Raw genomic sequence first — 16,457 nt, 5'->3', positions numbered from 1 at the left:
GCTTCAAGAAACTGGTCCAACATCACATCATGTCCTGCCTGCCACCCACACTCAACCCGCTCCAGTTCGCACACAGAGCTAGCAGACCAACTGAAGATGCCATTGCTACAACGCTCCACACCACTATCTCTCACCTGGAACAACAAGGGCGTTATGCCAGGCTGCTCTTTGTTGACTTTAGCTCTGCTTTAAATACGATACTCCCAGACAGACTAATAGTTAAACTGCTGGATATTGGACTTCCTTCTACCACCTGCCGCTGGATCAGAGACTTCCTGTCAGACCGTGTACAGAGAGTTAGAGTGGGGCCTCATCTTTCCTCACCCCTCAGCCTTAACACCAGCTCTCCACAAGGCTGTGTACTGACTGAGTCCTCTACTGTACACTCTGTACACACATGACTGTGTTAGTTCCCACCCAGACAACGCAGTCATTAAGTTTGCAGATGATACCACCGTGGTGGGGCTCATCTCAGGGGGAGATGAGACGGCATACAGAGCTGAGGTTCAGAGGCTGACAGATTGGTGTGTAGACAACAACCTGGACCTCAATACCACCAAGACAGAAGAACTGGTAGTCGACTTCAGAAGCAGGAAGTTTGAGCTGCAGCCTGTCAGCATCAACGGGGAGTGTGTGGAAAGGGTGTCCAGTTTCAAGTTCCTGGGTGTGCACATAGACACAGACCTCCAATGGAGCTCAAACACCTCTGCGGTTTTGAAGAAGGCCCAACAGCGTCTCCACTTTCTGAGAATCCTCAGAAAAATGGACCTGAAGAAGGAGCTGCTGACCGTCTTCTACCACTGCTTCACTGAAAGTCTTTAACCAAAGAATCAAAAATGCAAAGGAAAGAGACAATGCAACTAGCATCTATTTAAAAAAACATTTTCTTCCTCATCACATCAAGATTTATTTCCTGAACTGAACTGTTACACGTGAAAATATGCATAAACATGCTTATTTATTCCCATTATTGTTGCAATTACTCACTGTCAGCAGATTAGACATGTCCAACTGGTTGGTTACAAGCCTGGCTGGTTATGCCAGAGGAAAAAGGTCAAAGCCAAGATGTTGTCTAACGTTTTTTGTTGTTGTAACGTTTTCCAACTTTTCCAACAACTCCACTAAAATGGCAATAAAATCTGACACGATTGTACACTTGTTACTTCAACCAAGCTGCGGCACAGTGCGCCAGGTTACAAAAATCGAGAGGTGCTGGACTGCCCAGTGGACAGGACACAAGACGTGACATCAGAATCAGCGCGCATGACACAGGCAACAAATTCATTTGACTGCACTCTGCAATCTATTGACATCAAGTGGCGATATTTTACGATTTGTAACTTTAACTGCAGTAGTAGCAGCTGAAAAATATTGTCCCTCTGTTTCTCTGGGACTGTCAGGCTCCGGGGTTGTTTGCTTTACACAAGTATGTCAAAAATTAAAGTAGGTCTATTAAAATGTAGCTTTTCATATTTGTTCTTCGTTTCTTTGTATTGCAACTGTGATATGTGATGTTCAGTTAAAAGGTCGCTGTCTCTTTAAATCGCTGGTCTTCGTGTCTGTAGTGATGACGTGTCGCCTCCTTTTCCTCCCGGTGGCTCAGTTACTCAGGCTCAAGCTGGTCTCATTTCCACTGTGAAGAACCGTACAAAGAGACCAGTTGGGACATCATGGGCAGTAAGTTTCACTTTGGCACATGATTTTTAAGACTGTGATCTGCAAAAAACGAGGAGCAAAACTGAAACAGTGTTTTATGTGTTTTTGACAACTTAGTTAGCTAACGGTAACTAGCAACTGGCGTTGATCGCATGCAGCTAGCATTTAGTCGCTAGCTTCCTGGTTGATAAATGGTTTTTTCCCTGTTATGAAAATATTTCTAATGAGAAGTAGTTGTAGGGTTTAGCTTAATAACTAGGTGATATTTTGGCAAACTAGTTTTCTAGTCTGTAGATATCCTTTAAAAGCGATACGGTGAGTGGCTTAATTTCGAGACCTTTACGCTAACTTGTTAGCCACTCATTCAAAGACATTGACAGTCTAGTGATGACGACGCATAAGACGCTCTGTTTTTTGTGAGTCCGCTGTTCCTGTTTCCTGCCTTGCATTACTAGAAACATGTAGGTTGTAGAGGTACTGTAAAGATCTGACATAACAACAGGAAACTGATTTTTTTTTCAAAGCTTTGCTTTACTCCAGGTACATTGTTGGTACATTCACATTTGTCTGTAAAGTCCGCCCCCCATTCATTACCACGTCCCGCTGATGATAACCAGATATGATCACCTTTTTACTCATGTTTGTTTCTTTGTTTGTTTGTTTTCAGTCAAATTCTTGGAGGTGATAAAGCCTTTCTGTGCTGTGCTGCCAGAGATCCAAAAACCCGAAAGAAAGGTATGTGTGTTTTTAAATACCTCCCCTTTGCTAATTGTTTATTTAGAACTATGAAAACAATCAGTAAGCTTTATATTGTGTTTGCTTTAATTTTTTTACCCCCCTCCCCTCGTTTTAAACTTATTACATTTGCTCAACCATTAGATCCAGTTCAGAGAGAAGGTGTTATGGACTGCTATCACTCTTTTCATCTTTCTGGTGTGCTGCCAGGTGAGTCTCACTGTTGTTTAGTTTGTGTATTTACATTTTTATTATGTTTTTAATAGGGGAAAAAACCTCAACAGCTTAAATAAGTAAAAAAAAAACTTAGCATAAATTATTACAATGTTATTATTACATTAAGTTGTCTGTTACAGGAATGTTTCTTACATAATAGTCAAAGTATCAAGCTGAAGTCAGTGAATTCAGGGGACACACAATTATAACACTTCATGCAGCCAATTAAGACTCGACTGTAAATGCAATATGTTGCTTTTCAGATTCCCCTGTTTGGCATAATGTCCTCAGACTCTGCAGATCCTTTCTACTGGATGAGAGTCATTCTGGCCTCAAACAGAGGTATATACTTTTTAATATATTTGTGTATAAGTTAGATATATGTCTGCTGTTTTCTGGGGTCTAACTTGAACATTTTCTTCTAGGTACTTTGATGGAGCTGGGTATCTCGCCAATTGTCACCTCAGGCCTGATCATGCAGCTGCTTGCTGGAGCTAAGATCATCGAAGTTGGAGACACTCCAAAGGACAGAGCGCTTTTTAATGGAGCACAAAAATGTATGTAATCTCTGCTCAGGTGCTGGTTTGAAGTAGTTTGAAATTGCCTATCAAGACTTTAGGGTCTCTGACCTCTGATTTTTTTTTATTTATTTATTTATTTTCTTCAGTGTTTGGCATGATCATCACCATTGGACAGGCTATTGTGTATGTGATGACTGGCATGTACGGAGATCCGTCAGAGATGGGTGCAGGGATCTGTCTGCTGATCATCATTCAGGTGAGAACAGGATGAATATCTGCAAACATACCTGAACTGTGTAATGTCAGGACATGTAGGGCTGCTCAATTATGGCAAAAATGATAATCACGATTATTTTCACTGAAATTGAGATCACGATTATTTGACGATATTTATTTAACCCTTTAAGACCTACCATAGAACCAAGTCCGCCAGAGCTTATATTATTTTTTTTGTACATGCTGTAGTGCCATTTGTGGGAGCATTTCAAGTTGCTATACATCAATACAACTGTTATAGCCCATATTTTAATAATATGTATGCATTAAGTCCATAGTAACTACATTAATTGCAAACAAGTGCAATAAACTACAAAAAAATTGAAAATCGTTTTTGTTTTGTTTACATATATTTCTACTTGGAGAAATTTAAGAGGTTTATCCCTCAAAACTTTAAATACAAAAAAGTTGCAAAAAATAGTTTACAACAACAGGAAATTTATTTTGAGTGTCTTCATAGTTTTATTTTGGAGATACAGCAATTTTTATATACTGCAGGAAAAACAAAAAAAACAATCCTATGATGCAAATTTGCAAAGAAAACAGCACGTGCATCAAAATAAACTATTTCCAGCTGTGCAATTCGAGTTCTAAGCATCCCAGCAACTATTCAGAAAAGTATAGAGTCAAACATGACTTATAAAAACACTAGTATAAGTATAGTATAGTATAGTTTTTTACTTAAGGCCTACAAGTAAAAAACTACATTTTCCGCAAAAATGACATCACTTCCGGTTTCGGGCAGGAAATGCGATAGTTCGAGTTGACGTCTTTTTCAAAGTGGGAAGTGTTATGAACAGCTGATCGGATCGGCAAAGCGTGTTTCTGGAATATTATGTTTTTGTTCCTGCAAGCGCTTTTTATGCAATTTTTGCAAAGCTTTATGTGGAAGGAAACCGTGACCGAGGACAAGCTGATGGCATAAGATGTAAGTACAACTCCTCCGGTTTCATATGCAAAACAAATTATTGCGCTAGCTTAGCGGTTCAGGTTCTACAGGGATTTAAAAATAGTTACGCAAAACGGAGTGTGCTGCTCTGACCGGCTTTAAAGGGTTAACAATAACGATGTATTGAATAATGACTTTAAAAAATAATATAAAATAGTGTGCAAATACTGATAACAGTGCAAATGTTTGCAATATAAGAAATAAATGAAAAATGTAAACATCTATGTTTAGTCAACTTTGCAGTGTTGCTCTGTGGTGCAGCTACTACATCGTAGCAAAGTTTACACACTGTCTACTTGATCCACGTCTAACTCCGCCAACCCATAATGTTTCCACACCACTGAAGTTTTTTTTTTTTTAACCTCTTTTCAACCAACGGCAGTCACTCTCCTCTCCAAATAACTTCTGCTTAGCTTTCCGAGCTTCCCTCGGGTCCTCTTAATTGTTGTGACGCGTGTTCGAAATGGAGAGCGGTGCGCTTGACTTACCACACGGAGCAGCGCGAGAGTAAAGCATGAGGGAGGGTCTAATAATCGGCTCAGTCATTTTTAATGATCGTTGAAAGCCCAGATCGTAATCGTGATTAAAATTCGATTAATTGAGCAGCCCTAAGGACATGTATATAAATATAAATTAAATAAATTGTTTTATTAATTAATTATTAATTGTTTGGTTCCTCAGAGTTTCCAACAATGTTGTTTTTGTTTTTATGAACGTTATTATTACAGACATGTCCCTTACACTGGCATTACTGTTTATTCAATGTCATTCTTATTAAACTTAATGTTGACATCACAATTAAAGAAGTGCACGAGGCGCATTTCAGAGAGAGGTTTCATTAGTTACTCTGTCAAATACAGGGTAACTAAGTACAAGGTCTGGTTCAGCATTCATATTAGAGTTGTGTGATTAGTAGTTGATTATACAAAATTCTAATCTCTTTACAAAAGGCTGAGGCAATGGAGATTTTTTTTTCCAGCTTGTCTTTTCCCAAAGCCTTGTCTGCTACCTTTTCATAAACACTCAAAGAATACCAGTGAAAACCCTTTGATTAAAATCAGCCTTTTTTAAATTGTTATTAGTTGGTAATAGTTTTAAACCTGTGAGTATAAATATACTCCCAAGGAGATGTTACTTTCACGCTCTCAACCTAAAGCACACATACGCTGTACTTTCTGTTACTGAGATGACGCTACTGGTACTTTAAAGAACTCTTTGGGCTAGGAAACATAATTAAATTTCAGTTATTTTCAGCTTTATTTATCATTTAGGGTAACTGTTATACTCATTGATGACGTAACAACAGGTATAGATGCAGTAATTTTCAAAAAAAAATGAATCAATTGAAATCATTTCTTTTTCATTTATTCTGCTCAGCTCACAACCTGCTGGGGTTGTGAGCTGAGGGGGTTTTGCTGTCACCACAGCTTCTTATAATCTTGTGAATGTGAGAACGAAGTGGAGTAAAATTTTTGAATGTATCCCATCTGCTGTCAGTATTATTTTTTTTAATTAATCTTTCATTCCACAAGCCTACATAATTTTTTATTAATTTTAAATGTAAAAACAGAAGACGTAATGTGTTTGTTGGAGTCGATACTCAAAACTTTCCAAACATGGCAAATCTCCATAGCAATCTCATATGACTCGAACTGTTACGTTTCTCTCTAGCTGTTTGTGGCTGGGCTGATTGTGCTGCTGCTGGATGAGTTGCTCCAAAAGGGCTATGGTCTTGGTTCAGGCATTTCCTTGTTCATTGCTACCAACATCTGTGAAACAATTGTGTGGAAGGCCTTCAGTCCCACTACTGTGAACACTGGAAGAGGTAAGGAACCAATAATTGGTTTTTACAAAGTGATTTTTTTTTAAATTAAATAATAATTAAAAAAAACCATGTTGCATCTTTGCAATCCAAAACGAGGTTTCTAATTTGAGAGGGTTTTTTTCTGTGTTTCCAGGCACGGAGTTTGAGGGTGCGATCATTGCTCTTTTCCATTTGCTTGCCACAAGGACTGACAAAGTGCGTGCTCTGAGAGAGGCCTTCTACAGACAGAACCTGCCCAACCTCATGAACCTGATTGCTACAGTCTTTGTTTTTGCTGTAGTGATATACTTTCAGGTCGGTTGCTTTTCTTTTCTTTTGTCTGACTTCACACTAACCCACTTGAGATTTAAAACGTGTATTTAAAAAAATAAAAATAAATCAGTGTGATGAATTAATCTCTTCTCTCACAGGGATTCAGGGTGGATCTGCCAATCAAGTCAGCTCGTTACCGTGGACAGTACAACACCTACCCCATCAAGCTCTTTTATACTTCCAACATTCCCATCATCCTGCAGTCTGCATTGGTCTCCAACTTGTATGTGATCTCCCAGATGCTCTCCACGCGCTTCAGTGGCAATTTCCTGGTTAATCTGCTCGGAACGTGGTCTGTGAGTACATGTTTGCGTTTTATAGATTCTTCAGTTCAGTTTGTTAGTGTGTTGACCTGCAAAATGCCTTATTTAAAGTGCAAAAAGACCCAACACCTAACAACCCAAAAATAAATGCCTCTGCTAATGGTTTGGCGATCCATCTTCTTTATAAAAACTACCTCCTCTCAAACAGTCAGTTTTGTTTTGTTTTTTAACCATATTTTTCTAACTACACAAGCTGCATTTATGTAAGCTTACCATGACATTCACACCTGTGTGGCAGGACAAGCCTATTCTTGGATATTTTTGGTTATTGATAAAAGGAAACAAAATAAAATTGTGGAAAGATTGTACCGGAGTCTGACAACTCATTATCATGTTAACATTAGTGACTGATGGAGTACGTTTTGTTCCCGTTTTCCCAGGACACATCGTCTGGTGGCCCGGCCCGTGCTTACCCAGTCGGGGGACTCTGTTACTACTTCTCTCCACCTGAATCATTTGGCTCTGTTCTGGAGGACCCAGTCCACGCAGTAATCTACATCATCTTCATGCTTGGTTCATGTGCCTTTTTCTCCAAAACCTGGATTGAAGTATCAGGCTCCTCTGCAAAAGATGTAAGTTATTACTGCTTTCTAGTAGGTTGTGTTATGACATTGTTTCAAGAAAACTCGTTCTTAGAGCTCTATTCCATTTCCTGTCATGCAGGTTGCAAAACAGCTGAAGGAGCAGCAGATGGTGATGAGGGGACACAGAGAGACCTCAATGGTCCATGAGCTTAACAGGTAAAATACAAGATCTGTTACACCTGTTGACCTTCTAGATTTTCGCCAGCTTCCCAAAATATACAGAACAATTTTGTGTTTCAAGTGTTTGTTATGCAATGCTCTGGTTCAGGAGGTTATGTCATGAGTTCATCCAGACACAGCCTCCATATAACTGCTTTTCACATTTCCTACATATAAATAATGCCAACCCACACTTTTTGCTAAACTGCTCTTTTAAGCACTACTTAGTTAAGTGAGTGTACACTTCTCAAAAATGTAAGGGAACATGATCATCAGTGTATAACACAAAGTCAGGGATAGGAAGCATGAACGTCTGTCTTTCACATGCTCACATGAGGTGAACTTCCTTCCTTTCATCACTGAAGAAAATAGGGCGCCAGTGGCGAACCTGCCAGCTCTGGTTTTCTCTGGGGGAATGCCAGTCAAACTGCATGGTGCCAGTCTGTTGGCACAGGTTCCACTAAAGGATTGCGGCCTTTGTGTAACACTTGTCGAGTCTGTATCTGACACTTTAGTTGGAATAATGCACATGGAGGGTTGGGGGGTAGGTCGTTTTGTAGGGCTCTGGCAGTGCTGGAGCAGATACAGCTCCTATTGCTGAATTGATGATCTTCTCCTACTATTTCCTCCACACTCTTGAGACTGTGGTAGGTGCAGCGGCACTTTTCAATGTGCCATCCAGGAAGAGCTGGAACTTGAATTGTCTCATGTTGCCAGCAGTGAACAAAAAAGACACTAGTAAAAACTCTGTGAAAGGTTTTGGTGACTACAATCATTCCCTTTTGGAGGAATTATTATTGTTGTCTCCAGTGCATTTGTTGTCACTTTCATTTACACCACAGTAGATGAAATGAGTTCACAATGGCTTGTGCTTTCTAAATTGACAGGGTGATATTTATTAATTTTAACTGACTTTGTGTCTTTATGTTAAACTGATTGCGTATTCCCTTTCTTTCTTCTTCTTTTTTCTTAAGCCGTATATGTGAATGCTATCATCCTTACTACAGATTGCATTTTCAACAGAAAAACACAGGGTGTGTAATTTCCTTAATTTCTCTGTTTTCATTTTAGATACATTCCCACTGCTGCTGCCTTTGGTGGACTGTGTATCGGTGGTTTGTCAGTGATGGCAGACTTCCTTGGAGCCATTGGCTCTGGCACTGGTATCCTGCTGGCCGTCACCATTATCTACCAGTACTTTGAAATATTTGTGAAAGAACAGAGTGAAGTAGGGAGCTTTGAAGGCCTATTCTTCTAGCCATCGTGCTCTTGCTTTTGACCCAACTTTTTTTAGCACCACAAAACCCACGTTTATTTTACAGCCATGAGAAGCCCCTGCATCATCGGCACTGCAATTTTTTTAGGACGTTTGAGGAACCTTCAGGAGTCTCCGCTGAAATCGGGTACTGTGAGGTGCTGGGACAATATGCTGACTCTTCACTCCATTTGTTTTCCCCACAGACCTTCCAAAATGATGCAAAGAAAGACATTTGGCTGTGCTTTATCCATGTTTCTACCTGATTAAACGTGATTAAAGCTTCCTATATTCATCTATAGGCTTCCTGCAGGAGTCCCTCCCCCCTTCTGGACTGACAAATGCTTTGGTATGCAGGCATACTTGATTTGGATGGTGACGGTCATCTGTCTTCAGTGTGCTTAGTGTTATCTCCTACTTTTACTTTCAGCTTTATTTAATTTTTTTTTTTTAGTTAACCTGCCAGTCAGTTAATGGTGTAAACCAGGAGGTGAACTGTCAGAGTCGAGGAGTGTGTATGTTTCTGATCGGGACACTGCACTGAAGTGTTTATTGGGTCAGGGTCCTCTGAGAAGAAGAGATGGAGCTCACATTGGGTTCCAACCTCTGGGAAACATTCAAAACTCATTTTTAATTTAAGGCATTCCCGGGGAGCTTCAGTATTAAATGACAGCTTTCATTGACTCTTGTTACCCACATCATGCAGTCTTATGTCTTGTTTTGTTTTTAGTTGTCTGCTTTGTGTACTTTCAATAATAACTTTTCCAAACAGACTGTACATAGGCCATATATTAAATAACTTGGATTTGTCTTAAGTGTAAGATAAAGTCTTTGAATATGTAAAAATAATTGCATTTCAGAACAAACTTGTACAAAAAACATTCTCAATAAAACATTTTGTGGAAAAAGACTGACTTTTAACTATTTGCTTGGGATGTCCTTTTTATACAACAGGTGAATCTGGGGAGGTTTTTGTGATGTTTATGTCACCACAATATTGTGGATTTAGTTCCCATATTTTGGTGTATTTGTTAACAAATGATGGCTTTACTGTCTGGTGGTTTACAGATCAGCCCGCAGGACCCTGTCAGAATTAAACCTGTGGTTTCAGTTTGAGTTTCTGGTCTTTGCACATAAACCGCCAAAGTATTACACAAAGAGGAAAACAGACAGTATAAAAACATGATGAAATAATGTGGTTTTGTTAGAGAATAATACTAAGTAGGACATTCAAGTGCCTGCAAAGCTTTACATCGGACTTTGATATTTGTAAGACGTAGGTAAGTCCGATTTTGAACAATTGTTCAAAAAGAAATTTTAAGGTTTTTTTTTTGAAAGTGTGCTTCCATAAGAATTGATTATAGTTGTCATTAAATTAAGAAACTTGAACTAATCCTGCTTTAGCATAACAGCGGTTTAAGAAAAATGGTGTTATCTCGGGTTTGGTTCGCTAAGCTGCTGAAGGCAATATTCAAATGACTGCGCACCAACCTTGTTGCACCAACATCCATGCCATTTTCAAAGTCATTTTCATCACAGTTCTTCTCCATTTCGATACTTGGTTTGAACGTCTGCATGTCATCTTGACCTTCCACCTTCTCTCCAGTTCTTCTAATGTTTCCTGGTTTTCCTTTTGCTTTTCTCGCAGGGCTTTGTTTTTCTCCTGCAGTTCTTCGTTTGCCTCATGCATGTCCTTGTTTCTTTGTTGTTATTTGTGATGGATGGCTTTTAACTCTTCATGTCTCTTCTGTAGTTCTTGAAATAAAGACTGTATGTCTTTGAGATTTTTCTCCTGTCGTTGCTTTTACTCTTGCATTTTGGTGTTTGCGTAATGGACTTTGCTGTAGAGTGCTTGTAATTGGGTGTTTTTGGTCACCACTTCTTGGATTTGGCTCTATTTCTCTGCATATCTTCTCAAGCTGCTCTTTCTCTTCCTTGAGTTCAGTGTTTTTGTCCTTTATTAATACTCACAACTCTGTATTTTATGTTTCAAAGTCTTAAAGAATATACTGCATCTCTCTCTGGGTTTCTGGAGTTTTTCCTTCTCTTTTAGCAGGTCTGAGTTTTCTTTGAGTTCTTTATCGAATATTTCTTGTAATGCTTCCATTTTCTTTCTGTGTCTTTGAGTTTGCACTGCATCTGTTGGTGAACTGCTTCCTATTGTTCCTTCTCTTAAAGCATTTGCATATTTCTTTGGAGTGCTTTATCGAACACGCAAACCTTCATTATTTTTCTCTGATACTTGAAGTTTGCACATAGTCTCTTGGTGTATAGCTCCTGTTTCTCCTTTCTCTTTAAGCATTTCAGTATTCAGTATTAATTCTCACTGCTTAGTAAAACATTATGTGTAAACCTTCGGTGACTTGAAGCTTGCTCTGGAGCTTTTGCTGAATTGCTTCCATGTCTTGAAGTTTGCCCTGTATTTGTTTGCACATTGCTTCATTTGCTCCTTGTCTTTCAACATTTCTGTGTTTCGTCTCAGTGCTTCATTAAACATTACGTGTAAGCGTTCATTATTTTTTTCCGTGATGTGAAGCTTGTACAGCATCTGATGATGTAATGCTTCCATGGTTTGGAGCCTGCACAGCATGTGCTGGTGGATAACCTCCTGCTGTTCTTTCTTTTTAACCACTTCTGTATTTCTTTTCAACACTTTACCAAACATTGCGCACAAACTTCCATTATTTTTCTCAGTAACCTGAAGCTTGCACTGCATCTGCTGGTGTATTGCTTCCAAATCTTGAAGCTTAGACTTCATTTGTTGGTGTATTGAGTCCTGCTGTTCCTTTTCTTTCAGCATTTTTATTTTTCGATGGAGTGCTTCATCAAACTTTGTTTGCAACCCTTCATTTTTTTTCTCAACATGCATTGTTTTCACATCGTGGAGCTTACGTTGCATCTCCTGGTGTATTGCTTCCTGTTGTTCCTTCTCTTTCAGCATTTGTGCATTCAGCATTTTTATGACATTTGCGACTAAAATTTTTTATTTGTCTGGGTTTTTTTTTTCTTTTATTCAATTTGCATCAACATTACACATAAATTTAAATGAAATATAATCTAATATAAATTAGTTAACTTAAAAAAAATTAAAATAAAATAAATAAAAGTCTATACCACAGCTTTGATTGTGGGAGAAGTATAACGTATTTGCTAAGCATTAAAGATCTGAAAAAGTTATTTTGACAAAGGAAGTGATTTGTTGGACACAGGGCATCAGTTATTCAATAGATATTTCAGATATTTCCTCTTTTTCCCCATTAAAGAGGAATTGAGCAATGGTGAATGCTAATGCAGTAATTTGTTCATTAATTTTTTTGTAATGATCTTTAATTAGTAGTATTATTTTTAATTTTGTACAATGTATTATTCAGGAACAGCAGGTGTTTGGTTTGGGCAAAGCAAATGGATTTCTTTTTTAATTAGATACCAGAATAACTGGTATTACGACTGGCCATCCCTGCATTGTTCATGTCATGCGTGAAACAGTTTGCTGAATTATATTTTTCCCTCAGTGTGCATTAACACCTGTGATTATAACTCACAATATATTTACTCCAAAAATAAACATTTTTTGAAAGCTCTTTTTGTAATCTCTATTTTATCATTTTATATTGATTACACACTCATATGTTTAACATATGAGTGTGTAATTAACATTAAAAAAAGTAGAAGATGTAATATTGTCTCTTCATTCCCTTATTTTCAGTGACGTTAATTGATTTGTAATACAACCGAACTTTAGGGACAAAAGCTTTAATGTGTACCAAACTACCTGTAATTACTTGAATAATATTCAATAATTAAGCGCATAACATTTTATGTAATTTCGCAGAAATAAAGTGTGGTCCAAACACAAGATGAAGAGGATATTTCTATTACGAACTCCAGGAGGCAGCAACGCGCACCGTGGCGTAAACGATCCCAGCAACACTTTCGGAGAAGAAGAGTAACCACGTTCTGGCAAGGATAGTTGTGAAACAGCTTCCGAAGGATGGATTAAAACCTGCGATGCTGTGATATTTGCGTTTGTTGCATTGTGTGTCAGTAAAAGGCGCAACCATCAGTGAACTGCCATCTGTTTCAAGGAGTCAAGAGGAGGAAGTTAATGTGCTTCGGCGTGAAGAGATGAGTTCGGTCAGACAGGAAGGTAAGCATGCTTCTGCAAAGCTACTCTCTAAAGCTTAGTTGAGTCTGAATGAAAAATGAATCTTGGTGTAATAATAAGGTGGATTAAGAAGCTCCCTCATAGGATCTGAGCTAGGACAGTTATCCTGAGAGGGCAACAGTGCCTGCCACCTGTGGCCGTCAGAGTTTAACCTTGACCAGAACGTGCTACAGTCCACCAGGCCTGCAACATACCGTAATTATTAAAGTGACTAATATTAGCACGTTAGAAAGTCACTTCTAGTCTAGTTATAGTTTAAGGTGTGTGTGAAAGTATTTGGACTGTCATGGTAGTAGATTAAGTAATTCGTCACACCAAGTGTGGTTTTAAGATGCTTTTACACTACACAGCCCTTATTGGCTATGCTGTAGATTAAGTTTAGTTATTTAGTGGGGGGAAAGTGCCTATAATAAATAATGAACTACAGCTGAATTCGTAATGTATAAGCTATGATTACGTGGCTTATTAATCCTTAGTTAATGTTTCAGAGAACAGGGAGAGTGCACACTCGTTCTTGGAGATAAGAGTTTATAATCACACATAATAATAATAATTATCATCACACAAATATGTTTCATTTAAAGGTGGGAAGAGAACATTCTTTATTATATAACTGTGTATAATCACAACTGTTAAACGCTCGTAACTACCTTTTCTATTTATCAGTATTAAATTTATGTGAACTTAACTAAATGAAACTAGCTTATTGCAAGCTTGTTTGTGCATGCAACGGAGTGGCAGGAAACTTTGCACACTCACTGAAATGGCAGCTCAGGTGCCTTTATGATATAATGACCCCTCTTCATGTCTCTGTTTTAATCAAAGTCAGTTTAATCTCTTTTATGTTTATTCACTTACAAGGGAGGAAAAGCAGTACAGAGTAATAGTGTATGCGAGTGCTTGCCAGGGCAGTCCCGCTGAGCCTGTTTTATACATTTCCCCATTCATATCAACCAGTAAACGCGTACTGTGGGAACAGATGTGTGTCAGAGAAAACAGTTTCATTGTATAGCGTGCTAGAACACAATGCTGATGGAACTTGAATAACAGATAGCAGAGAAGACACATCACAGATTGGGAGAAGGACAGACAGACAGAGATTTTCTCAGCTTACCCCGGAAGAGTGTTTATCTTCGTCTTCATGTTTTTGCTGTGTCTATGGGGTTTTCTCTGTATACTTCGGAAGACTCAATGCCAGATAAAGCTCTTAAGTCCTTGGAAAAAAATCCTGGGATTTAGTTTGAAGTGCTTTGAGTGATAACTTCAAATAATCTTTTATTGGCTGTTAAATGATTCAAAGAAAATTGTATAAAACACCAACAAACAAAACACAAAAAAGAAAGAAAGCAGCAAATCTTCACTTCAGAGAGTCTGTTAAGAATTGCTGAGCATTGTTTTAAGTGTGTTAACAAAATAATAACTCCACCAATCATCTCCTGTGGAAGCTCGTTTCATAAGTAAGCCGGCATTTCATGTTATCTCGTAAAAATTCCATTTAATAAGTGGAAATTTTGAGATGTTCAATTCAAAATTTTGACTTATATATGGCCAAAAAAAACCCCCCAACGACAGGAAAAAGTTTTGATACCTTCCTGATGATTTATTTAAAATGCTCTATTTCACACAACAGGTAAAGACACGATCATCTTTGCCACCAAAGAGGATCATGCAGCACCCAGCACTGCGGAGCTCGTGGAGGAAGACCCCAATGACCCATTTGAGGAGAGAGGTGAGAAACGGTAAAGAAAGCTTTGGTGAAGTTGCACAATTACAAGTTATTTATTCTGTATTCTCCTCTCTCGTCCCAGGCTTAATTCTTCCCAATGGGGAGATTAATTGGAACTGCCCCTGCCTGGGTGGGATGGCCAGTGGTCCCTGTGGGACTGAATTTAAGGACGCCTTCTCTTGTTTCCACTATAGTAAGGAGGAGGTGAAGGGCTCTGACTGCCTGGAGCAGTTCAGGTCTATGCAGGAGTGCATGCAGCGTTACCCAGAGCTCTATCCACAAGAAGATGACAAATCACCCAGCGACACCCCAAAAGACTCTGAATCCACAGACGCGCTGGATGAAAGCTCAACATCTGCCTCAGATCAGGACTCTGATACCAAACAGGCCAACACAGAGAGCTAATAATGAGTCTCCGCAGCAACAGTGACGCTCAGTATCCATACATGACATAATTAATCATCCCTTTATTGAGCAAAAATGATGCAGAGATATTTTTTCATTATTTGTCATTAGTTTATTTTTACTATCGACAGTTTTTTTTCATAGCTCATTTTTAAATGATCAGAAATGGCTGTTATGCTTTGGGCTGTGTGGAAGCTGGATAGACAAAGTGAGGAAACACGCAGCAGAGATTACAGATTATTATGAGTTAATTTAAAGTAATTTGATTGGCTGGATGGAAGCAAACGCTGCCACCTTAATATCAAAAAGTATTTAAGATTTTCCCTCCACTGGTTTCTGATTTGTCCTTAAAGGAAAATGGCTACAGAGCAGATACTGTTTGCATGCTGTAGCAGATAAAACTTTTATTTCAGTTTCATTTACAAACTTTGCCAGCAAAGCGATTTAATGCACAAAAGAAAAAAAGGTTTGTGAAGTTGTTTAATCCTGCCACTGTGCTCATCCATAATGGTTGTAAATAATCTTCAGCTGAGTGCTAATTAAGGACCAAGCTTCCTACACCCACACAGTGCACTGTGTGTATACGTTTGGCTCTTTTTCTTCGTGTCTCAGGATGAACATTTGTCTGCTGTGTGATTAACCATCAGAGAGTGTAAACAGTATATTGTCTTAATTTTCTGTCTTTTACATTGTTACACAAATGTTACTTATATCAAATTTGTCTCAAAAGTTTATGTTAGTAACATTATTGAAAAGTTGCCAGCTTTACAAGGTATGAAGCACAAACTGAGGAAATGACTACAACTTGTTTTTGTTTATGAGCTGTTTATTTGTGTCTTTGCACTCTCTGTCCAGTAAGACTGCATTTTTTTTTATAACCAGACCTGAAAAATTTACCTCATCTAAGCTGAAATGAACCGTGTGTGTGCCGCACAGGAGTGACTGACTTGACTTGAAGTGGATATGACAATATTGTTAAAAGTTTTATAATAAAATCAATTACAAATCTCTGGTTTGTGAGATATTGTTGACTGTACACATCGTATTGCAGGTTTACATCATTAACGATGGGAAAATGAACAATGTTACTCATCACGTGTTTGCTTACCGACATTGAATTTTCACTCAAAAAACATACTGGTGTACAACATAAGATATTATATTGTGTATTGATAATATATCAGTACATCAGGTTAAAGAACCATAAACAGTAAGTCAGTGTACCCACCATCTTTGAAAACTGACATCGTGCCTGTAGTTTCCTGTTCTCAGTGAAACTGCGGTATTTAGTTGCACTCGTGGTTTTGTTAATGGGGAGCAACATTTATATGATGATTCTGCACAGTCACT

At 38.4% G+C, this 16,457-nt stretch overlaps 2 protein-coding genes across 2 annotated transcripts; both read left to right on the top strand.

The window, feature by feature from the left end:
* The first annotated feature begins 1,565 nt into the window (after positions 1-1,565).
* On the top strand, positions 1,566-9,719 carry LOC146574364 (protein transport protein Sec61 subunit alpha-like 1). The gene is made up of 12 exons (XM_085273970.1): positions 1,566-1,677; positions 2,324-2,391; positions 2,536-2,601; positions 2,871-2,949; positions 3,033-3,164; positions 3,275-3,384; positions 6,025-6,178; positions 6,312-6,472; positions 6,589-6,786; positions 7,194-7,385; positions 7,477-7,553; positions 8,628-9,719. Exons 1-12 carry the CDS (start codon positions 1,671-1,673, stop codon positions 8,812-8,814), a joined length of 1,431 nt encoding a protein of 476 aa, XP_085130096.1. The 5' UTR covers positions 1,566-1,670; the 3' UTR covers positions 8,815-9,719.
* Positions 9,720-12,742: 3,023 nt separating this feature from the next.
* On the top strand, positions 12,743-16,115 carry chchd4b (coiled-coil-helix-coiled-coil-helix domain containing 4b). Its single transcript, XM_085275554.1, has 3 exons — positions 12,743-12,958; positions 14,607-14,705; positions 14,785-16,115. The coding sequence occupies exons 1-3, from the start codon at positions 12,937-12,939 to the stop codon at positions 15,105-15,107; spliced, it is 444 nt and encodes a 147-aa protein (XP_085131680.1). The 5' UTR covers positions 12,743-12,936; the 3' UTR covers positions 15,108-16,115.
* The last annotated feature ends 342 nt before the right edge of the window (positions 16,116-16,457 follow it).

The sequence above is a fragment of the Mchenga conophoros genome, linkage group LG5 (assembly GCF_057382185.1).
Source record: "Mchenga conophoros isolate Kocher_MC1m ecotype Shallow Benthic linkage group LG5, M_conophoros_male_GT1.1, whole genome shotgun sequence".
Classification (NCBI taxonomy): domain Eukaryota; kingdom Metazoa; phylum Chordata; class Actinopteri; order Cichliformes; family Cichlidae; genus Mchenga; species Mchenga conophoros.
This window is presented reverse-complemented; position numbering and strand designations above follow the sequence as displayed.

Excerpts from the sequence above, each read along its gene's own strand:
- LOC146574364 (XM_085273970.1), top strand. Across the intron at positions 3,385-6,024 it reads GTCTGCTGATCATCATTCAG|CTGTTTGTGGCTGGGCTGAT; the intron begins GTGAGAACAGGA and ends GTTTCTCTCTAG. Across the intron at positions 6,787-7,193 it reads ATCTGCTCGGAACGTGGTCT|GACACATCGTCTGGTGGCCC; the intron begins GTGAGTACATGT and ends CCGTTTTCCCAG.
- chchd4b (XM_085275554.1), top strand. The coding sequence starts at position 12,937 with ATGAGTTCGGTCAGACAGGAAG. Across the intron at positions 12,959-14,606 it reads GAGTTCGGTCAGACAGGAAG|GTAAAGACACGATCATCTTT; the intron begins GTAAGCATGCTT and ends TTCACACAACAG. Across the intron at positions 14,706-14,784 it reads TGACCCATTTGAGGAGAGAG|GCTTAATTCTTCCCAATGGG; the intron begins GTGAGAAACGGT and ends CTCTCGTCCCAG.